This window comes from Dendrobates tinctorius, unplaced genomic scaffold (assembly GCF_039654945.1).
Source record: "Dendrobates tinctorius isolate UK_male_01 unplaced genomic scaffold, ASM3965494v1 ptg000424l, whole genome shotgun sequence".
In the NCBI taxonomy this organism is placed as follows: Eukaryota; Metazoa; Chordata; class Amphibia; order Anura; family Dendrobatidae; genus Dendrobates; species Dendrobates tinctorius.
Genome location: NW_027362088.1, coordinates 494,624 through 517,819, shown reverse-complemented (window position 1 = coordinate 517,819; position 23,196 = coordinate 494,624). Strand labels below are relative to the sequence as shown.

The 23,196-nt window shown below is 48.7% G+C and overlaps 1 protein-coding gene across 2 annotated transcripts in view; it reads left to right on the top strand.

The window, feature by feature from the left end:
* The window catches only part of NEURL4 (neuralized E3 ubiquitin protein ligase 4), a 112,227-nt gene that overhangs the window by 51,119 nt on the left and 37,912 nt on the right, over positions 1-23,196 (top strand). For both annotated transcript variants that reach the window (XM_073564057.1, XM_073564056.1), the window contains exons 12-19: positions 2,841-3,036; positions 3,105-3,181; positions 3,259-3,337; positions 3,411-3,586; positions 4,326-4,454; positions 4,556-4,701; positions 4,780-4,995; positions 5,074-5,172. In XM_073564057.1, coding sequence (XP_073420158.1) covers positions 2,841-3,036; positions 3,105-3,181; positions 3,259-3,337; positions 3,411-3,586; positions 4,326-4,454; positions 4,556-4,701; positions 4,780-4,995; positions 5,074-5,172 — 1,118 coding nt within the window. The remainder of the gene's footprint in view (positions 1-2,840; positions 3,037-3,104; positions 3,182-3,258; positions 3,338-3,410; positions 3,587-4,325; positions 4,455-4,555; positions 4,702-4,779; positions 4,996-5,073; positions 5,173-23,196) is intronic.

Sequence of the window (23,196 nt, the reverse complement as noted above, 5' to 3'; positions counted from 1 at the left end):
TGAAGGGAAATCCACCATGGTTGCTTACCGGTAGCGGGTTTTTCTGGAACCCATGTCAGCACCCGTATATTCCCCCCCCCCCCCCCCCTTTTTCACTGTATGGGTGTGCACAATTAGCAGGGTGCTTTATATGATGTGGTGTTGGATTAACATGTAACTAACTGGGAAGTCCTCTCAATGCTCTGTAACCCAACTGAAGCGGGGGAGAGGTGCCGCCCCTTATATCTCAGTAGGGTCCTGGCGGGGCGGATCCCTCTCTCAGGTGTGCTGTCATGGGTTCCGGAAAAAACGGCTACCGGTAAGTAACCATGGTGGTTTTCAGCTCTTTCCACAGATTCTCCATTGGATTCAGGTCTGGACTGTGACTTGGCCATTCTAACACCTGGATACGTTTATTTGTGAACCATTCCATTGTAGATTTTGCTTTATGTTTGGGATCATTGTCTTGTTGGAAGACAGATCTCTGTCCCAGTCTCAGGTCTTTTGCAGACTCCAACAGGTTTTCTACAAGAACGGTCCTGTATTTGGCACCATCCTTCTTCCCATCAATTTTAACCATCTTCCGTGTCCCTGCTGAAGAAAAGCAGGCCCAAACCATGATGCTGCCACCACCATGTTTGACAGTGAGGATGGTGTGTTCAGGGTGATGAGCTGTGTTGCCAAAAAGTTCGGTTTTGGTTTCATCTGACCAGAGCACCTTCTTCCACATGTTTGGTGTGTCTCCCAGGTGGCTTGTTGCAAACTTTAAACAACACTTTTTATGGATATCTTTGAGAAATGGCTTTCTTCTTGCCACTCTTCCATAAAAGGCCAGATTTGTGCAGTGTACGACTGATTGTTGTCCTATGGACAGACTGTCCCACCTCAGCTGTATATCTCTGCAGTTCATCCAGAGTGATCATGGGCCTCTTGGCTGCATTTCTGGTCAGTCTTCTCCTTGTTTGAGATGAAAGTTTAGAGGGATGGCCGGGTCTTGGTAGATTTGCAGTGGTATGGTGCTCCTTCCATTTAAGTATGATCGCTTGCACAGTGCTCCTTGGGATGTTTAAAGTTTTGGAAATCATTGTGTATCCAAATCCGGCTTTAAACTTCTCCGCAACAGTATCACGGACCTGCCTGTTGTGTTCCTTGGTCTTCATGATGCTCTCTGTGCATCAAACAGAACCCTGAGACTATCACAGAGCAGGTGCATTTATACGGAGACCTGATTACACACAGGTGGATTATATTTATCATCATTAGTCATTTAGGACGACATTGGATCATTCAGAGATCCACAATGAACTTCTGGAGTGAGTTTGCTGCACTGAAAGTAAAGGGGCCCATTAATATTGCACGCCCCACTTTTCAGTTTTTGTATTTCCACAAAAATTTAAAATAGCCAATAAATTCCGTTCAACTTCACAATTGTGTCCCACTTGTTGTTGATTCTTCACCAAAAATTTACATTTGGTATCTTTATGTTTGAAGCATGATATGTGGGGGCGTGTAGAAGAACAGGCGAAACGCGCGTCGGGGTGGGTTGCAGCGGCAGATTTGAACACACATTCAGGTATTATTATTTATTGCACCTTCGCTGGCATTGTGATAGTGTTTGATTCACTGCGAATGTTGTTCATCAGTTTCTACTCTATTGCCCAGGCACTACTGCTAGAAAAAGAGTGATGCTATTGCAGTCATTAATATTATTATGGACTGTAGGTAATGACTGTTCTAGTAAGTCAGTGGTAATTTAACATGGCTATCAGGTGTATCTGTGAGCAGTTATTTCAATGATTGTGTGTTTCTACTGCCTGCGACTTCTAGACTTTGAGGAATTATTTATGTACTTGACTGATTTTATGTAATGTGGTATTGTAAATAAAATTTTCTTATTTTTCTGTTCATTCCTTGTGCCATTAATTTATTTTTTTTTTGGGATTTAGCTATTAATTACAGTGAGAGGAGGAGTGGATGATAGGCGTATTCATCAGCTGCTCCTGCGCTGAAAATAAATAATTTAAAAAAAAATGGCGTGGGTTCCTCTGTGTTTTTGATAGCCAGCCAGGCAGAACTCACAGCTGGGAGCTGAAACCCTCAGCTGTCCGCTTCAGCAAGGCCAGTTATAAAGAAGAGAGGGCTCCCCATGCTGTGTTTTTTTTTTTTTGTTTTTTTTTTTTTTTTTATTATATAATTTAAAAAAATGGCTTTGAGTCCCCCTCCCATTTTTCACAACCAGCCTTATTAAAGCAGACAGCTGTGAGCTGGTATTCTCAGGCTGGTAAGGGGCCATGGATATTGCCCCCCCCCCTCCTGCCTAAAAAATAGCAGCTGCTCAGAAAAGGCACATCTGTTAGATGCGCCAACTCTAGCTGTGCTCGGCAGTGTGGCAATAATTTATTGAACCACCAACACACAATAGCAAACAGAACAGTCCCAGCAAATACCCAAGATGGTGCAAATTACAGAGTCTCACCCTTCCGCTGACTCGCCAGGATTAGAGCGGCTTCCAGGGCTGACCACCCGATCCATTGGCTCCCCACTTTTGGTGGCGCCCACAGTGAGGAAGTAACAACAAGCTTGGGAAGCTAACCGAGAGCAGTGAGGTATGTGTGGCCAGGTGACCCGATTGTCCTGACCTCTATTCTGTAAGACATCTCTGGGGGTGATGGTCAGTGAAGCAGTCCAGTGTCCTTCCAGCCGATTCCAGAGGACTCTGAGCTGAGATCCTGAAGAGTCACTGCTTCAGACAACAGTTTATGATTCTGGGCCGACACAATTTACTTCTTCTGACATAATTACGATACAATGCTGTGTCTCCACAGGGCTGCGCTGCATGTAATCGTGGTCTGTTTTTGCAGATGTGGGTCTTCTGCCTGGAGAAGATGACGAGGTTCTTGCCCTCACGCCCGGGACGCCCTGCACTCAGCAATCGCATTCTGACCTTCGTTTCCACCACCTGCACGGCAGTAACGCCCTCATTACTAACGGGGGGCGCACTGCCCTAAGGAACAATTCCCGGAGTGAATTCAATGATGCCATCGTCATGTCTAGCCGGTGAGTGGGAGTCCTCCATAGTGGTCCTGACTTCTCCTTGCATTCCTCATCGTTTTTTTTCTCTCAAGGCCTCTGAGGGACGGCGAGCTGTTTGAGATTGTCATTCAAAAGATGGTGGATCGCTGGTCGGGGTCCATAGAGGCAGGTGAGCGCTCCGTTCTTCAGCTGAAGGCTCCTTCCCTGTATGTTCCTGTAGGTCTGTAACATGTGATGGCTTTGCAGGAGTCACAGCGATCCGCCCAGAGGACCTGGAGTTCCCCAACACCATGACTGACATCGACTATGACACATGGATGCTGAGGTGAGTGCTGAGCCCCCATTATTGGACATGGTCCCCACAGTACAGCCACTCACGGTCTTCTTCCCCCTATTAGCGGCACGGCCATCATGCAGGATGGTAACACACTGAGGAATAACTACGGCTGTGATCTGGACTCCCTGGGATCGGGATCGAGGATCGGGATGATGAAAACCACCAGAGGCGATCTACACTATTACATCAATGGCGAAGACCAAGGAGTGGCCTGCACGGGAGTGCCGGCGGGGAGAGGTGAGTGCAGGAGGGCCGGCCGGGAGAGGCAAGAGATCCAGAACGAAGAGGCGGGTGCAAGTGGTGCGGGTGTACCGGCAGGGAGAGGTGGGTGTGGGATTGCTGGCTGGGAGAGGCGAGTGCTGGAGTGCCAGTGGGAAGAGGCGAGTGCGGTAGTGTTTGCGGGGAAAGGCGGGAGTGCCAGAACGGAGAGGCGGGAGTGTCAGCAGGGAGAGGCAGGTGCTGGAGAGGCAGATGCGGGTGTGAGCGTGTGCGGGAGTTCTGGCGGGGAGAGGCGGATGTGCTGGCAGTGAGAGCCAGTTCAGTGGGTTTTGGTGGGGAGAGGCAAGTTGCCGGCGGGTGTAGGGGTGGGAGACTGCTGCGGGAGTGCCGTCATGGAGAGGCGGGTGCGGGAGTGCCATCATGGAGAGCTGGGTGCGGGAGTGCCGTCAGGGAGAGCTGGGTGCGGGAGTGCCGTCAGGGAGAGCTGGGTGCGGGAGTGCCGTCAGGGAGAGCTGGGTGCGGGAGTGCCGTCAGGGAGAGCTGGGTGCGGGAGTGCCGTCAGGGAGAGCTGGGTGCGGGAGTGCCATCATGGAGAGCTGGGTGCGGGAGTGCCGTCAGAGAGACGCGGGTGCGGGAGTGCCAGTGGGGCGAGGCGGGTGCGGGAGTGCCGGCGAGGCGGGTACAGGAGTGTCAGCGGGAAGTGCCCTTCTGCACGGTGGCATGCCTTCATACTGTGACTTCCTGTTGTGTCTGGCAGATATCTACGCAGTCATAGACCTGTACGGACAGTGCGTCCAGGTGTCGCTGACCGGTGGGAGTGGCCTCATAGACAACAGTTTATCAGCGAGTCATGTGACAGACAAGTCTCTCCCCTCGCCCTCTCCAGGTGAGTCTGCTTTAGTACTGCTGTCAGTGCTCCATGGATCCACCGTGTCATCCTGAGACGATTGCCCACCATTGCCTCCTCACTGACTGTCTCCCTTCCAGTCCCTAGTGTGTCTCACCGGTTCCACTCCATCTGTGGGAAGAACGTATCTGTCCTAGGTGATGGGACGCGAGCGGAACGGAGCGTGGGCTATGCGGATGGCATCCTGTTCAGTAGTAGTGAGCTCCTGGTCAATGAGGTTTTTGAGGTGAGTGGGCCGCAGAGGGGAGCAGGCCTGGGGGACCCATTTGTGTGTTTCCATGACTTTATACTGTCTTCCGGACAGGTGAAGGTGGAGCGGCTGGACCTGCACTGGTCGGGGTCTTGTCATATTGGGGTCACCTCTATTCCGCCACACGAGGCCCCGTTCTTGGGTGGAGGGCTCCCGACGACAGCTGTCGATCTTCGCTCCCGGGTTACCTGGTTGGTTTCTGGGTCTGAGGTTCTGAGGAACGGCCAGCGCTTGCGGGAGAATTACTGCAGCAGTTTGGATCGGATCCGGGTACGTCTTCGTCCTGAATGATGGGGGTTGTAGTGCAGCTTCACATCCGGTATGTCATGTTTCCCCTGTCCCGTTTAGGCCGGCTGCAGACTTGGGGTCCGACATGATAGTGACGACACTCTGCACATAGTGATAAATGGGGATGACATGGGAGCGGCAGCCAGCGGCATCCCAAAGGTAAGGTACCCTGTGAGATCCCCCTGGATCTCGAGACATGAGGCTGATAGCTTGGGGTTCAGGGTCAGGCCCCCCAACTTGGGGGTCTTCTGCTGCACAGGCTTCTGTAATGAAGGGGTTAACCCCAGCCGGTTCTGAGTGCATATATGACCATCATAGCTTGGCCCGGGTCTTCATCAGCCCCCGATGCTTTCTGGTACAATGTCCCTCTTCACAGCTGCTCGATCTCACTAATTGTTCTTATCCTGTTCCCCCTATGTATGAGGGTCTGCACCCTGCTGTAAAGGCCCTTAAGGTCTCCAACTGTAAGAAATCACAGGTGAGTGTGGAGACATGAGGGTCAATGGGTGCTCTCGTTTGCTGGCCTGGCTGTCTTTAAAAAACCGCACGGGCCGGGTCTCATCCCACTGAATGCCCATTCTCCTTCCTCATGGACAGAACACTACTCGGGTACCACACTCTGATAAGCCTTTATTGGGTTGCCAACAATCAACATCATATAGAATATTCTCAGTAAGTATACAAGATGGTGCAAATGGGGGGATTAGAACCTCCTGAATTTCAGGGAATCCAGGGTCGACTACCCCACCAGCTGCAGCCCGCCATTAGCGGCACCCACAGAGATGAGGTGGTGGCAAACCTAGGAAGCTGACCGAGCACAGCGAGGTATATGGCCAGGTGACCTGACTGTCCCAACCCAGGTTCTACAAACGAATTTGTGGGCTCGGTGTTAAGCAGTGGAGTATTTTTGTAATCTGCCAGCTGGAACCGTGGCTCCTGGACTGATGTTCTGTAGAATCACACCAGTGACAAAAGCAGGCCACTTTTATATCTCACTGCTCCCATTTCAAGGCATTGTGCCTCACAGGATTTGGAGGGAGATAATCATGACTGTTCCCTCATTGTTCACCAGTACAGTTAGACTGCATAACTGTCCTCCAAATGATGCAGACTAGTACACCACAGGGGGCTGATGCAATCCATAATCTGCAGGCATTTCACAAAGTAGCGTCGGACTATCTCAATGAAAGCATGGCTCATGTCCTTTGACTTACTGAACAAAGAAATATGTCCGTCATAATTAAGAATAATTAGAATTGGAACTACTAACACAGGAAAAGAAATATGATGTCATTGGAATCACTGAAACTTGGTGGGACAATACACATGATTGGAATACAAGACTAGAAGGATACAACTTATTTGCAAGAAACAGACTTGATAAACGAGGAGGGGGTGTCGCATTGTATGTTAGAAACGCGTATATCTGCACAGAGATGGAAGCTTCAGAGACTGGGAGTTCTGTGGAAACTGTTTGGGTAAGAATACAAGGACAGAACAATGGAAAGGACACCATTGTAGGCATTTACTACAGGCCACCTGTGCAAGCTGAAGATATGGATGAACTCTTTATGCATCAAATGGCCAAGTTCTCCAAAAAATATGACCTAGTTGTCATGGGAGATTTCAACTATCCAGACATTTGTTGGGAATCTCTCTCAGGCAAAACTAACAGGTCAAGGAAATTCTTATCCTCTCTTGCTGACAACTTTATCTTCCAAAAGGTAAAGGAGAAAACAAGGGGAACTGCTACCTTGGATCTAATCCTTATAAACAGGGAGGAAATGGTTGAGGAGGTAAAAGTGGCTGGGACCCTAGGAGGTAGCGACCATGCTATTTTAGAATTTTGGATAACTAGAGGCGGAAGACCTGTGAAGACTCAGACGTCAAGGTTAGATTTCAGAAAGGCAGATTTTAAGGGATTCAGAAAGAGAATTAGAGGGATCCAATGGCTGGATATCCTTAAAGACAAAAATGTCCAGGAAGGATGGGAAATCTTGAAAAATGAAATTCTCAAAGCACAGTTGTTAACAATTCCGAAAAGAGGGAAGAATAGGAAGCATTTAAGGAAACCAGGATGGATGAACACAGAACTTAAGCACATGCTAAAAAGGAAGAAAAAAATGTTTATAAAATGGAAAGAAGGAGGCATATCTAAAGAAGAATATAATGCTGTCTGCAGAACCTGCAGGGCACAAATCAGATTAGTAAAGCTGAAAATGAATTGAGGCTTGCAAGAGATGTCAAAAGCAATAATAAAGGATTTTGGGGATATGTCAAAAGTAAAAGAAAAGTCAAAGATGCTATAGGATTTTTACAGGATGAAAATGATGAAATGGTAAGACAGGATGTTGAGAAGGCTGAACTTTTAAATTCCTATTTTGCATCTGTTTTCTCTCAGAAAGGAAATGTAACATCAACTGTTATTCACTGTCCTATTAAGGGAATAGAAGAATCCAGGATATCTATAAACAGAAAGATAGTGAGGAAACGCTTAGCTAACCTAAATGAATTCAAGTCTCCAGGTCCAGATGAATTACACCCCAGAGTACTGAAGGAGATAGCAGAAGAAATTTTTGAACCCCTCTCCATAATCTTTGAAAATTCTTGGAGAACAGGAGAAGTGCCAGAAGACTGGAGTAGAGCAAATGTTGTTCCTATCTTCAAAAAGGGGAAGAAGGTGGACCCAGGCAACTATAGGCCGGTGAGTCTGACTTCTATACCAGGAAAGATCTTTGAACAAATTATTAAACAACATGTATGTCAATACCTGGATAAGAATGAAGTGATTAAACAGAGTCAGCATGGGTTTGTAACTAATAAGTCATGTCAGACTAATTTAATTTCCTTCTATGACGGTATTACTGATTGGGTGGATCAAGGAAATGCTGTAGATATAGTATATCTTGACTTCAGCAAAGCATTTGACAAAGTCTCTCATACAATCCTTATTGAAAAAATGACTAAGTATGGAATGGACAAGGCATCTGTTAGGTGGATTCATAACTGGCTTAGTGATCGGACCCAAAGAGTGGTCGTAAATGGCTGCACATCCAGTTGGAAGAATGTCTCAAGTGGGGTACCACAGGGCTCTGTCCTGGGCCCTGTATTGTTCAACATCTTTATCAACGATTTAGATGAAGGAATTGAGGGTAAACTGATTAAATTTGCTGATGACACAAAGCTAGGAGGGATAGCTAATACTAGAGAAGAGAGAGAGAGGATTCAAAAAGACTTAAATAAACTGGAGAAGTGGGCAGCAACTAACAGAATGGTTTTTAACAGGGAGAAATGCAAAGTACTACATCTGGGCAATAAAAATGAAAAAAGCATATACAGAATGGGAGGAATAGGGCTAAGCAACACCACATGTGAAAAAGACTTGGGTATACTAATAGATCACAGACTGAATATGAGTCAACAGTGTGATGCAGCAGCAAAAAAGGCAAATGCAATTCTAGGATGTATTAACAGAAGCATACAGTCTAGATCACGTGAAGTCATTATTTCTACTCTTCTTTGGTCAGACCTCATCTGGAATATTGTGTCCAGTTTTGGGCACCACATTTTAAAAAAGACATCAACAAACTGGAGCAAGTTCAGAAAAGAGCGACCAGAATGGTGACCGGTCTGCAAACCCTGTCTTATGAGGAAAGGTTGCAGGATTTGGGAATGTTTAGCTTGCAAAAGAGAAGACTGAGAGGAGTCTTAATAGCTGTCTACAAATATCTAAAGGGCTGTCACATTGTAGAAGGATCAACTTTATTCTCATTTGCACAAGGAAAGACTAGAAGCAATGGGATGAAGCTGAATGGGAGGAGACACAGATTAGATATTAGAAAAAACTTTTTGACAGAGTGATCAATGAGTGGAACAGGCTGCCACGAGAAGTGGTGAGTTCTCCTTCAATGGAAGTCTTCAAACAGAGGCTGGACAGACATCTAACTGGGATGATTTAGCGAATCCTGCTTTGAGCAGGGGGTTGGACCAGATGGCCCAGGAGGTCCCTTCCAACTCTACGATTCTATGATTCTATACCCCTGCACCGTTTACGCTGAGTCGTCATGTTCTTCCCCATTCTTAATTAGTCCCGGAGACTGCTGGATCCTGTCATGGGTCACTGTTGATGGGGCTGCCAGTGAACCATGGCAGGACAGGCCATCTTTTATGAGAGACAGAAAAATTCTAGGACTGTAAAGCCAGACTCCATCTGAGTAAGTGTACGTTGTCCCTGGCAGTCCAACGCAGCCATCCTAAGGGATTGTGGTCGGTTAGGACAGTTAACCCCTTGCCATAGAGGTATTGCTGCAATTTTTTCATGGCCCTGATTACGGCCAAGCATTCTTTTTCTTTTGTGGCGTATGCCCTCTCCCAGTCCAACAGCTTCCTGGAGACATAGGCTGTCGGGTGTTCCTGACTGTCTTCTCCCAATCCGGTATCCGATACATCGGCCTGGACAATGAACCGTCCGCTGAAGTCAGGAGCAGTCACTACTGGGCTGGCTGGGTTTTCACCTGGAGCAGTGTGGACTCCTGTTCCTGGGTGCAGATGAGGTTGCGAGCATGTCTTTTGGTGGTGAGGTCTGTGAGGGGCTTTGTTACTGTGCTGTTATTGGGGATAAACTGTTACTGATAATTTGCAGGGCCTAAGAAGTCGCGGACTTGTTTTTGCTTGAGTGGGTGGGGATACTGGGTAATGATTTCTACTTTTGCGGGTTCTGGACAAATGCACCCACTTCCATCCCCATCAGGCACTTGTCTTGTCGGATGGTGAGCTGGGATTTGGCAACCCTGTACGGCATGTGGGACACATGCTGAAGATGATCTTCCCATGTATCGCAGAAGATAGCGATGTCATCCAGGTAGACCTGAATATACCACTGACATCCCTCTACTAACTGGTCCACCATCCTTTGCAAGATGGCCAGGCCATTCTTCATCCCAAATAGCTTACCGATTAACTCATACAGGCCAAAAGCGGTGATGAATGCAGACTTCTCCTGAGCTTCTTTCTTGAGTGTGATCTGATGGTTTCTTGCTCAGATCGAGAGTTCATATCAATGAAGACCCCCCCCCCCTCCACTAGCCTGTCTAGTAGTTCATCCACCCGAGGCATGGGCTAGGTGTCTGTAACAGTGTCCTCATAGAGTTGCCTATAGTCCACACAGAGGAGCTTATTCTTATCTGTCTTGGACACCAGTGCTACACTGGCTGCCCATCGGCTATGGAGGAACTATGACTCCCATATTCAACATGTCATCCACCTTGGCCTTCATCATTGCCAACACTGGAGGTGTCACCTGGTAGGTGGGGTGTCTGAGTGGAGTGGCTGCCCCTGTGTTGACATGAATCTGGACCAGGGGTGTTCGACCAGGCCAACTCGTGAACAGGGAGCCATATGTTCCAAGCAGGTTTGTTAATTGTTGCTTCTGTGATGGACCAAGCTGCCCCCCAATGGGACATTCGTTACCGCCATTCCCATTTTGGAGTCCACCAATTAGTCTGGGATCTGGTCCAGATCTGGGTCATCTAAAGGGGAACAACAGACTGCTAAGTTGGTGACCTCCGTTTCCTCATAAGCTTTTTTTCTTGTTGACATGGTCAATCCCTTCACAAACACCTGCTCAATCCAGGACCACGGTGTAGTCAGTATTCCCCCAGTAATCCTTGTAATGGTGAACAGACCCGCCCACGTGGCTTGCAGCTTGTTTTTGCATACTGGTACTAGTAGTAGGACCACCTGTCCACAGGAAATTTCTCAGAGTTGGGTAGCTCGCTTGTAACACCGTTGCTGCCTCTCCTGAACTACCGCACACAGCCTAGAGAGTATCCCACATAAAGTAAATTAAAGCATAACCTTTAATGAACCATTAAAAGGACGTTACACACAAAAACTGGAGAGACGTCCACTCATGGGGAGCCGAGACTTGGGAAGACCAGTGTTAGTGTAATGTGTTCCCCTACACTCCCTGTCGTGCCCCAGCGTTACTCCTGTCCTCACAAGGACAGGCCCCCAGTGGATTGCTCTCCCCTCCAGGACTCCACTTGGTAGTGACAGGGACACTAGCTTGTTAGGCGCCTCGCCACTGCAGGGCCTGTGGACTAATTCTGTATATCCTTTCCTACTGCTTTATATCTGACTCCCCACCATTGGGGAAGAAACGCGTAGGGGGCTTTTCTGTCTTTCTTCTTTCCCCTTATCAGTGGGGGTGTCCACTACGGGATCCACTGGGGCCTGTCCTTGTGAGGACAGGAGTAACCCTGGAGCATGACAGGGAGTGTAGGGGAACACTTTACACTAGCACTGGTTCTCCCATGTCTCGGCTCCCCATGATTGGATCGTCTCTCCAGCAGGATACGCCCTGATGCTGGAATGCTAGAGCTAATACCAATGGTGACACCAAATAATAATAATAATTTTTATTTATATAGCGCCGACATATTCCGCAGCACTTTACAATTAAGCGGGGACAAGTACAGACAATAAATTCAATATGAGGTAAGACCATTTAAACAGTGACATTAGGAGTGAGGTCCCTGCTCGCAAGCTTACACTCTACAAGGAAATGGGGGGGACACAGTAGGTGAAAAGTGCTTGTTGCTTCAGGTCTGGCAATTATAATAGATTTTCATATAAAGCTGCATGATCCGGTCATCAGCCCGTGTGTTTAAGTGCAATAGACAAGTATCAAGTGCAGTTATCGTGTGCATGGAGGGTGTGGATACAGAGGAATAGTAGGGTGCAGATTCAGAATAATATTTGGAAGGAGGGAACAGGGAAAAGTTAGTTTGCTGAGTAGTTGATGTGGTAGGCTTCTTTGAAGAGATGGGTTTTCAAAGCACGTTTGAATAGGTCGGGGCTAGGTATCAGTCTGATCGTCTGGGGAAGTGCATTCCAGAGAGCTGGAGCAGCACGAGAGAAGTCTTGGAGACAGAGGTGCGAGGTTTAGATTACGGGGGATGTTAGTCTTAGGTCATTTGTAGAGCGGAGGGCACGTGTAGGGCGATAGACAGAGATGAGAGAGGAGATATAAGGCGGTGCAGAACTGTGGAGAGCTTTGTGGGTGAGAGAGATGAATTTATACTGGACCCTGTAGCGAATAGGTAGCCAGTGTAATGACTGGCACAAGATGGAGGCATCGGTGAAGCGGCTGGACAGAAATATGACCCTGGCTGCCGAAGATGTATTGGAGAGGGGAGAGTTTGGTAAGAGGGAGACCGATCAGAAGAGAGTTGCAGTAGTCCAGACGAGAATGAATAAGAGCGACAGTAAGAGTCTTAGCAGTTTCAAAGGTGAGAAAAGGTCGGATTCTGGAGATGTTTTTAACATGCAGGTGACAAGAGCGAGTGAGTGATCGGATATAGGGAGTAAAGGAAAGTTGGGTGTCGAATATGACCCCAAGACAGCGGGCATGCTGCTCGGGAGTTATGGTTGAACCCTCCAGGGTTATTTCGATGTTAGGTAGAGTGAGGTTAGTAGAGGGGAGAAACACAAGAAGTTCAGTTTTAGAGAGATTTAGTTTCAGATAGAGGGAGGACATGATGCTAGAGACAGCAGACAGACAATCCTTGGTATTTTGAATTAGGGTAGGGGTGATGTCAGGGGAAGAAGTGTATAATTGGGTGTCATCAGCATAGAGATGATACTGGAACCCAAATCTACTGATTGTCCAATAGGGGCAGTGTATAAAGAGAAGAGGAGGGGGCCTAGGACTGAGCCCTGTGGGACCCCGATAGTAAGGGGACGAGAAGAGGAAGAGGAGTCGGCAAAAGATACAGTGAAGGAGCGGTCAGAGAGGTAGGAGGAGAACCGGAAGAGAGCGGTGTCCTTGAGGCCTATAGAACGGAGCATAGTGAGGAGGAGCTGATGATCCACAGTGTCTAATGCGGCAGAGAGATCCAGGAGAATCAGCAGGGAGCAACGACCTTTAGATTTAGCTGTTATTAAGTCATTAGAGACTTTAGTGAGGGCAGTTTCAGTGGAGTGTAAAGAGCGGAAACCAGATTGTAAGGGGTCGAGAAGAGAGTTATCCGAGAGATAGCGGATTAGACGGGAGTGGACCAGGCGTTCCAGGAGTTTAGAGATGAAGGGAAGGTTAGAGACAGGTCTGTAGTTAGCGGTGCAGTTCTGGTCCAGGGATGGCTTTTTAAGTAGTGGATGTATGATGGCATGTTTAAATGAGGAGGGAAATATACCTGAAGAAAAAGAGAGGTTAAATATTTTAGTCAGGTGAGTGGTGACCACTGGTGAGAGAGACTGCAGGAGCTGTGAAGGAATGGGGTCACTGTTGCAGGTTGTAGGCCGAGCAGAAGCGAGGAGCTTGGAAACTTCTTCTTCTGAAACAGGCTCAAAGATGTCTAGTGAGCTTGAGGTGCGGCAGGGAAGGGGATCCAGGCACTGAGGAGATAGGGCTGAGATATCCTGATGGATGGGGTTGATTTTTTCTAGGAAATAAGTGGCCAGATCCTCACCGCTGAGGTTGGTGATGGGGGAATGTACTTTAGCTTCTATGTAGACTTAAAGGAAAGGTGCCGCAATTTTATATAATTTGCAAAAAAAGAGTAAGTAACAAAACATGTTGTTTCAGCAAATGTTGTACTAACCAGGATTTATGGTTTGTTTGTAATAATGTTATAATGTAGCCACTGGGCGCTGCCATCTTGATTTGCAGATCTGTGGAGGACTCATACAGTCTGCAAATATGGCCGTCCCTGCACATAGGAGACTGCGGTCGGCTTCCGACCCACATTGCAGCCTCATTAGCAGAGAACTGGGCACGCCCCTGTGGGCTGCACCATTCACTGCTGTAGGTGTGGCTGGGCGCCATTTTACTGTAGCCCAGTGCTATCTGCTGAGCTCCACTTTCTGCACCGTGCTTCCTGCTCCACTGTCCTGCTCTGTCTCCGCCTCCTCACTCACAGCCCCAGTGATCTCCGGCAATCTGACACCTTTGCTTTTATGACTGAGGAGGACAGTGACATATACAGCCCATAGTCTAGTGTATAATTGGGGGCTGGAAGTTTCACCAGTGTGGGCATATCTGTAATACTGTCTCCTGTGATACTGCCTGCTGAGCCGTGTATCTAATCCTATCCTGTGTGATACTGACTGCTGAGCTGTATCTAATCCTATCCTGTGTGATACTGACTGCTGAGCTGTGTATCTAATCCTATCCTGTGCAATACTGACTGCTGAGCCGTGTATCTAATCCTATCCTGTGCGATACTGACTGCTGAGCCGTGTATCTAATCCTCTCCTGTGTGATACTGACTGCTGAGCTGTGTATCTAATCCTATCCTGTGTGATACTGACTGCTGAGCTGTGTATCTAATCCTATCCTGTGTGATACTGAGTGCTGAGCTGTGTATCTAATCCTATCCTGTGTGATACTGACTGCTGAGCCGTGTATCTAATCCTGTCCTGTGTGATACTGTCTGCTGAGCCGTGTATCTAATCCTGTCCTGTGTGATACTGACTGCTGAGCCGTGTATCTAATCCTCTCCTGTGTGATACTGACTGCTGAGCCGTGTATCTAATCCTGTCCTGTGTGATACTGACTGCTGAGCCGTGTATCTAATCCTCTCCTGTGTGATACTGACTGCTGAGCCGTGTATCTAATCCTGTCCTGTGTGATACTGACTGCTGAGCCGTGTATCTAATCCTCTCCTGTGTGATACTGACTGCTGAACCGTGTATCTAATCCTGTCCTGTGTGATACTTTCTGCTGAGCCGTGTATCTAATCCTCTCCTGTGTGATACTGACTGCTGAACCGTGTATCTAATCCTCTCCTGTGTGATACTGTCTGCTGAGCCGTGTATCTAATTCTCTGCCGTGTGATACTGCTCTCCTGAAATACTCTGTGCTGCTGTCACCCTGCTGGTTTTATGTGTGATCTACATGGTGGTATTGTGTATGATCTATATGGCGGCATTGTGTGTGAAGTATATGGCGGTATTATTTGTGATCTGCTAAAAGGGGACCCATTCTGAGGTGGTTCTGGCTGAGCACCTGCACACGGGTCAGGGGTAATAGGTGCAGTCAGGGGAGGGCTGGGGAGGCAGGTGAAGAGAGGGGTCTCATTTTTATCGTTACTGTATGGCTCCATTCCCCCCCAGCCTGTGCTGCTGTCTCCCTGCTCCTCCCCATATATCTCCCTCTGTGCCCCCCATAGACCAGCGCACTGCTCTCCTGAAATACTCTGTGCTGCTGTCACCCTGCTCCTCCACCATATATCTCCCTCTGTGCCCCCCATAGACCAGCACACTGCTCTCCTGAAATACTCTGTGCTGCTGTCACCCTGCTCCTCCACCATATATCTCCCTCTGTGCCCCCCATAGACCAGCGCACTGCTCTCCTGAAATACTCTGTGCTGCTGTCACCCTGCTCCTCCACCATATATCTCCCTCTGTGCCCCCCATAGACCAGCACACTGCTCTCCTGAAATACTCTGTGCTGCGGTCACCCTGCTCCTCCCCCATACATCTCCCTCTGTGCCCCCCATAGACCAGCGCACTGCTCTCCTGAAATAATCTGTGCTGCTGTCACCCTGCTCCTCCACCATATATCTCCCTCTGTGCCCCCCATAGACCAGCGCACTGCTCTCCTGAAATACTCTGTGCTGCTGTCACCCTGCTCCTCCACCATATATCTCCCTCTGTGCCCCCCATAGACCAGCGCACTGCTCTCCTGAAATACTGTGCTGCTGTCACCCTGCTCCTCCACCATATATCTCCCTCTGTGCCCCCCATAGACCAGCACACTGCTCTCCTGAAATACTCTGTGCTGCTGTCACCCTGCTCCTCCACCATATATCTCCCTCTGTGCCCCCATAGACCAGCACACTGCTCTCCTGAAATACTCTGTGCTGCGGTCACCCTGCTCCTCCCCCATACATCTCCCTCTGTGCCCCCCATAGACCAGCGCACTGCTCTCCTGAAATAATCTGTGCTGCTGTCACCCTGCTCCTCCACCATATATCTCCCTCTGTGCCCCCCATAGACCAGCACACTGCTCTCCTGAAATACTCTGTGCTGCGGTCACCCTGCTCCTCCCCCATACATCTCCCTCTGTGCCCCCCATAGACCAGCGCACTGCTCTCCTGAAATACTCTGTGCTGCTGTCACCCTGCTCCTCCACCATATATCTCCCTCTGTGCCCCCCATAGACCAGCGCACTGCTCTCCTGAAATACTGTGCTGCTGTCACCCTGCTCCTCCACCATATATCTCCCTCTGTGCCCCCCATAGACCAGCACACTGCTCTCCTGAAATACTCTGTGCTGCTGTCTCCCTGCTCCTCCCCATATATCTCCCTCTGTGCCCCCCATAGACCAGCACACTGCTCTCCTGAAATAATCTGTGCTGCGGTCACCCTGCTCCTCCCCCATACATCTCCCTCTGTGCCCCCCATAGACCAGCACACTGCTCTCCTGAAATAATCTGTGCTGCGGTCACCCTGCTCCTCCCCATATATCTCCCTCTGTGCCCCCCATAGACCAGCGCACTGCTCTCCTGAAATACTCTGTGCTGCTGTCACCCTGCTCCTCCACCATATATCTCCCTCTGTGCCCCCCATAGACCAGCACACTGCTCTCCTGAAATACTCTGTGCTGCTCCCTGCTCCCAGAATCTTTGCTGCCTGCCATCCTCGGTGACCGAAGACCCCATTCCTCTCCTCAGATCCTGTCCTGGCTATGTGTGAAAGCGAGGCGACAGGGGCCTGATATATGGTGGAAGGAGCAGAGTGACAGCAGCACAGAGTATTTCAGGAGAGCAGTGTGCTGGTCTATGGGGGGCGCCCTGTTCAGTGCCAGGGATTGTACATAGAGTGCTGTGTTTTATACACATGGATGGACCGTCTGCTTGTCTGCTCCACAGAAATCCAGGAAACATTTCTGCTGATTGGTGACCTGTTCTGATCCAGACTTTACATGAAAAGACAGTCAGTAACTTTGCAGGCCCCATCAAAATGGCTGCTCACTGTGTTCCTAAATGTCATCCTCTCTTTTCCCTTAGCAAACACCCAGAAGGGGAGGAGAGGAGTGACACCACACCCATGTCTGCAGATTCCGCCCATACAGTGTCCATTTTAGGGCATGATCATATATCAAAATCAAACATCATGGACACTGTATGCCCATAATTACTGCAGGACAGTAATGTGAGCCAGTTGTACACTAGGTTTTTGTGCCAAATTTCAGTATCTGCTCCCCCTAGTGTTAACAAGTGGAAATGCCAAACTTTTTAAAATTATTTTTCATATTTTACAAAATTAAAAACAAATGATAATATTTTTTAAGAAAATGTAAACATTAATTCTTTTCATTTTTTCAATTGTTTAAAACATTTTTTGGGATGGCACCTTCCCTTTAAGGTTTAAAAAGTCGTTTTGGATAGTGAGGTGATGAGGGTGGTGAAGTAGGATTGTTTGGCCAGATGAAGGGCAGAGTTATAGGTTTTGAGCACAAACTTATAGTGGATGAAGTCTTCTGCTAAGAGAGATTTTCTCCACTGCCGCTCTGCACACCTTGAGCCGTGCTGAGGAAAGCGTTTTTGCATTGTGTGCCAGGGCTGCCGTTGTCTGTGTCGGGTCTTTCTGCGTGTAGAAGGTGCTGCTTCATCTAGGGCATTCTTCAGTGTATTATTGAAGTGTGACAATGCTAAGTCTGGACAGTAGAGGGAGGAGATGGGGGCTAAAGATGTGTGGAGATTGTCCAAAAGCTGCTGGGTATTAATGGTACGTGTATTCCGATGTGTGCTAAGTGGTGGTGTCCCGGGTGAGGAGACAATTCTAGACAGAGAAGGAAAGAAGGTTGTGGTCCGAGAGCGGGAGAGGGGAGTTAGTAAAGTCGTGCAGTGAGCCGGCACAGGAGAAAACCAGGTCCAGAGTATTCCCGTCCTCATGTTGTAGGAGAATTAATAAACTGTGAGAGGCCGAATGAAGAAGTTTTGTCCCTTATTGGATTGGCCTCTTTTTTGCTCTGTCTCAGAATATTTCAGACTGCTGATATAGTGGGAGAAGTCTAGTGACTTCAGGGTTAATTTTGTTATCAGAAGTGTTGGACATTATTTTGGTAGGGTTTTTTGGGCAGATTGCAGACAGTTTCTTTCCTTTCCTGTCTAGTTAGTTTGGGCCCCATCGTTTGCTCAGCCTATTTTCCTGCCTGTGTTTGTGTTTTCATCTTGTTTCACCGTTAATACATGTGTGGTGGCTGTCTATTCCTTTGGGGTCTGCTCTGGGGCAGTTAGTTTTCCCCCTTTTCATGCTTCAGGCTTATTTAGTCCTCCGGCTGTGACGAGGCATCTAGATTCATCGTAGGTACGCTCCACGGCTGCTGCTAGTTGTGTGGTTAGGATCAGGGGTCTGCAATCTGCATAGTTACCAACCTCTCTGGTTTTCTGGGGCTTAGCTTGTTTAGTTTTCCTCCTCTGTGACCCATTCATAACAGAATCACCAGCCATACCGCAGATTCTAGGGAACTCAAAAGCAGGAAAAAATTGTTTAAAAAAAAAAGTGTCAGAATTTTTTTATTTTTTTGCTCTTTTTCTCTAGGGCCGTAGGAGGATTTTTTTTTCTCTTTCCTAATGGTGATTAAGCAATTGTCTGATCGTGTGGAGCAACTTGCTGCTGAAGTGCAGGGAATTTCCACCTACCTCATTCAGTCACATGCTGCTGAACCTAAGATCCCTACTCCTGATGTGTTTTCTGGGGATCAGTCTAAATTTCTGAATTTTAAGAATAATTGTAAATTATTTCTTGCCTTGAAGCCTAACTCATCGGGGAGCCCTGTGCAGCAGGTTAAAATTGTCATCTCCTTGCTGCGCGGCGATCCCCAGGATTGGGCGTTTTCTTTGACACCTGAAAATCCTATTCTGACTAATGTGGATGCATTTTTTTCAAGCCTTGGACTTGTATGATGAACCTAATGCTGCTGATCAATCTGAGAGAACCCTGTTGGCATTAAACCAGGGTCAGGATTCTGCAGAGTTGTACTGTCAGAAATTCCGAAAGTGGGCGGTCCTTACTACATGGAATGCATTGGCAGCTCTCTTTCGGAAAGGTTTGTCAGAGACCGTAAAAGATGTTATGGTGGGATTTCCTGTTCCCTCTGGTCTGGATAGCTCTATGTCATTAGCCATTCAAGTTGATCGGCGTTTACGTGAACGTAAAACTACACGAGAGGCGCTGCCACATTTTGAACAAATGTCTGAACCTATGCAATGTGATGGGGTTTTGTCTAGGGCACAACGTCAGGAGTTTAGAAGGCGTAATAAGCTGTGTTTTTTCTGTGGAGACGTCTCTCATACTATTTCCGTCTGCCCTAAACGAGAGAAACGTTTTGCACACACATTTGCTGTGGGCAGTGTACAACCTAAGTTCCTTTTGGCAATTACTCTGATCTGCTCATTATCCACGTTTTCCACGAAGGCTTTTGTGGATTCAGGAGCAGCGTTGAATCTGATGGATTTGGACTTTGCTAAACGTTGTGGTTTTTCCATGCCGCCTCTGCAGACGCCTATACCTTCGAGGGGTATTGATGCTACTGATTTGGCGGAGAATAAACCTCAGTTTTGGACCCAGGTGACGATGCGAGTTGCCCCAAACCACCAAGAAAATTGTAAATTTTTGGTGCTGCATAATTTGCATGATACTATTGTTCTGGAGTTCCCCTGGTTACAAACTCATAATCCAGTTTTGGATTGGAAATCTGTCTCTGTGGTGAGTTGGGGTTGTCGGTGTGTTCTTAGGGACGCTCCTGTTTTCTCCACTTCTCCTCAATCTCATGATATTCCTGATTATCTGGCCGATTTTTCTGATGTATTTAGTGAGAGTAAGTCTGTGTCTTTGCCTCCTCATAGGAGTTATGACTGTGCAATTGAGTTGATGCCTGGGTGTAAATTTCCCAAGGGTCGGCTTTTCAACTTATCTGTACCCGAACATGATGCTATGCGATCCTATATTAAGGAGTCATTGGAGAAGGGTCATATTAGACCATCCTCGTCATCTTTAGGTGCTGGGCTTTTTTTGTGGCCAAGAAAGATGGTTCATTAAGACCGTGTATTGATTATCGTTCCCTTATCAAGATGACGGTTAAATATCAGTACCCGTTGCCTCTGATGTCTGATTTATTCTCCAGAGTTAAGAGTGCCTGCTGGTTTACTAAGCTTGACCTCAGGGGGGCGTATAATCTTATTCGCATCAAGCACGGGGATGAATGGAAGACGGCGTTTAATACTCCGGAGGGACATTTTGAGTACCTGGTGATGCCTTTTGGGCTCACTAATGCCCCTTCTGTCTTCCAGTCCTTTATGAATGATATTTTCCGAGACTATGTGGATAAGTTTTTGATCATCTATCTGGATGATATTTTGATCTTTTCTGGTGATTGGGATTCTCATGTGGAACACGTCCAGACTGTGTTCTGGATTTTGAGGGAGAATTCCCTGTTTGTTAAGGGATCGAAATGCCTCTTTGTTGTACAGAGGATTTCATTTTTGGGATTTATCTTATCTCCATCGACTATTGAAATGGACCCGGCCAAGGTACAGGCCATTTATGATTGGGTTCAGCCTACTTCTTTGAAGGCCCTCCAGAAGTTTTTGGGTTTTGCTAATTTCTATCGTAAATTTATAGGTAATTTTTCTGGTATTGTCAAACCACTGAATGATCTGACCAAGAAGGGCGCTGATGTGCTGAATTGGTCTCCTGAGGCTATCTCAGCATTTCAGGAGCTTAAGCGGAGATTTACTTCAGCTCCAGTTTTACGGCAACCTGATGTCTCGCTTCCATTTCAGGTGGAGGTACATGCTTCTGAGATTGGTGCAGGAGCTGTTTTGTCCCAAAAAGACCCTGTGACTTCTAAGTTGAATCCCTTTGCCTTTTCTCGAAAGTTCTCCCCATCTGAACGCAACTATGACGTGGGGAATCGGGAACTGTTGGCCATGAAATGGGCATTTGAGGAGTGGAGACATTGGTTTGAGGGAGCTAGACATCAAGTTGTGGTCCTCACCGATCACAAGAATTTGATTTATCTGGAGTCAGCCAATCGCTTGAATCCTAGACAGGCTAGGTGGGCCTTGTTTTTCACGCGTTTTTTAATTTTGTGGTCTCTTTTCTTCCGGGCACTAAGAAAGTTAAGGCAGACGCCCTTTCTAGGAGTTTCTTTGCTGATTCTCTTAATGTGACCGATCCTACTACCATCCTAGGTGAGGGGGTAGTTCTTTCTGCCATTTCTCCTTCGTCTCATTGGGGGACACAGAGACTGTGGTGTGTGCTACTGCCGTCTGGAGGCTGACACTAGGCATACAAAAAACAAGTTAGCTCCTCCTCCACCGCATACACCCTCGTCCCGGTAGCGGGCGGAAACCAGTTTTTTGCTTAGTGTCTTTGGAGGCACACGCAGTCTGGTTTTCTCCAGACTAGGTTTTTTCGGTTCCCACTATGAAGAGGAGATAGGGGCAACGGATCCTATAGAAAGGGTCCGATCTCCCCAAACCAGCAACGGGCGACTACGTGCGAGAGTCCCTCCACGTCTCCTCTCCCGCGACGTTGGACACTATGCCAGACTTAGCCCTGTCCACCCCTAGGTATCGAAACCATGGGCTTGCACAGCGGCACAAGACTAGTCTGTGCGCCCCCACTGCTCCACCAACGCATGACAGCGGTGCTGCACGGCGGCGGACGGTCCCTCTCCTCGCCCCTACAGGGCAGACGGAGTCAGGGTGCCTGCACCGTCCAAAAATGGATTACCTCATAGCCCCTGCTGAGGGCAGGTATGGATGGCTGGGGAGAGCCCCTGGGACGTTTCAGGTTAGCGTGGCAGGTTCTTGGATTCCTCTCCCTGCTCCCTCCTCCTCCTCCTCCTCTCCTCCCTTCCTATACCTACACGTGGGCCGCGGGAAGATTCCCCAGCGGTGGTGGAGGAGAGTGCTTCATGAGGGTGCCGGCGGGATCGCCGGGAAAGCGGGGCCGCCAGGGCGCCCCCCTCCTCCTGCGGTGGGGCATCGTTAATTTAGCCCGCGGCTCCGGCCTGGGGCCGCGGGCGGAAGTCCCGCCTTCAGCGCGACGTCGCGTCTGATGTCACTTCCGGCGCCGCCCCCTCCTGGCCGGGGCGGGCGCCAGATAAGATGGAGGCCCCGCCGGTAGTCCGGGGTAGGCTGTAAGAAGCTTGCAGCAGAGCACCGTCAGCGCTAGCGGGAGTGCGGAGGGAGCCCGTCCTGAGGCCACGCTAGGCCATACAGGTGCCCCCCTCTCCTCCTCATTCACCCTCCTCAGAAGGTAGAATAAAAAAAAGAAAAAAAAAAAAAAAAAAAAGGGAGAGCCTGTTCCAGCAGTATGTCTGGAAAAGGAAAAGCGCACACATCCTTCTATGCCGCATGCGTTTCCTGTGGGGTTAGGTTCCCACGAGCGCAGACCAGTAAATTATGTGAAACCTGTGTCAACGAACGCGCCCAGGAGCCCTCCCCTGCGACAGAGCCCAGAGGTCCGGAACCCCCTGAATGGGCGGTATCACTCTCGCGGTCTATGGTTTCACTAACTAAGGCAATTGAGACCCTTCAGGCCCCGGATAGGGGTAGAGATGACGGCTCCCCTGGTTGGGAGGGTTCTGCCTCCTCACATGAGCCGCCGGCCTGCAGGGGCCGCACTCTCTCTAGACAGGCACATAGGAAGAGAACCCATACTGTGTCGCCAGGCCCCTCCGGTGCTTCAGCATCTGCGAGTGTGGCATCACGCTCGCCGTCACCCTTTTCAGGGAGCGAGCAAGGTTCAGTAGAGGACGTGGAGGAGTCCTTGGACCTGGACACCCCGGGGTGTCGGGAGACGGTAGACAGTCTCATTGAAGCCGTAAACCAGACCCTGGGTATTGATGATGAGGTCACCCTAACCGCAGGCCATAAGGTGTCTTTTAAAAAGGCCCGGAAGCCGCGTAGAGTGTTCAGCACTCATCCGGAGTTCGAGGATATAGTGCAGCGGCACCGGGAACGGCCAGACAAGCGGTTTTTGGGACAACGGACACTAGAATCAAGATATCCATTTGCGCCAGAGCTCTGTAAAAAATGGGCAGAGTCTCCAGTGGTGGATCCCCCGGTATCCCGCCTGGCCTCAAGGTCCCTATTGTCAGTGCCTAGTGGTTCCGCCATCAAAGACCCCACGGATCGGCTCATAGAGGGATTAGCGCGCTCG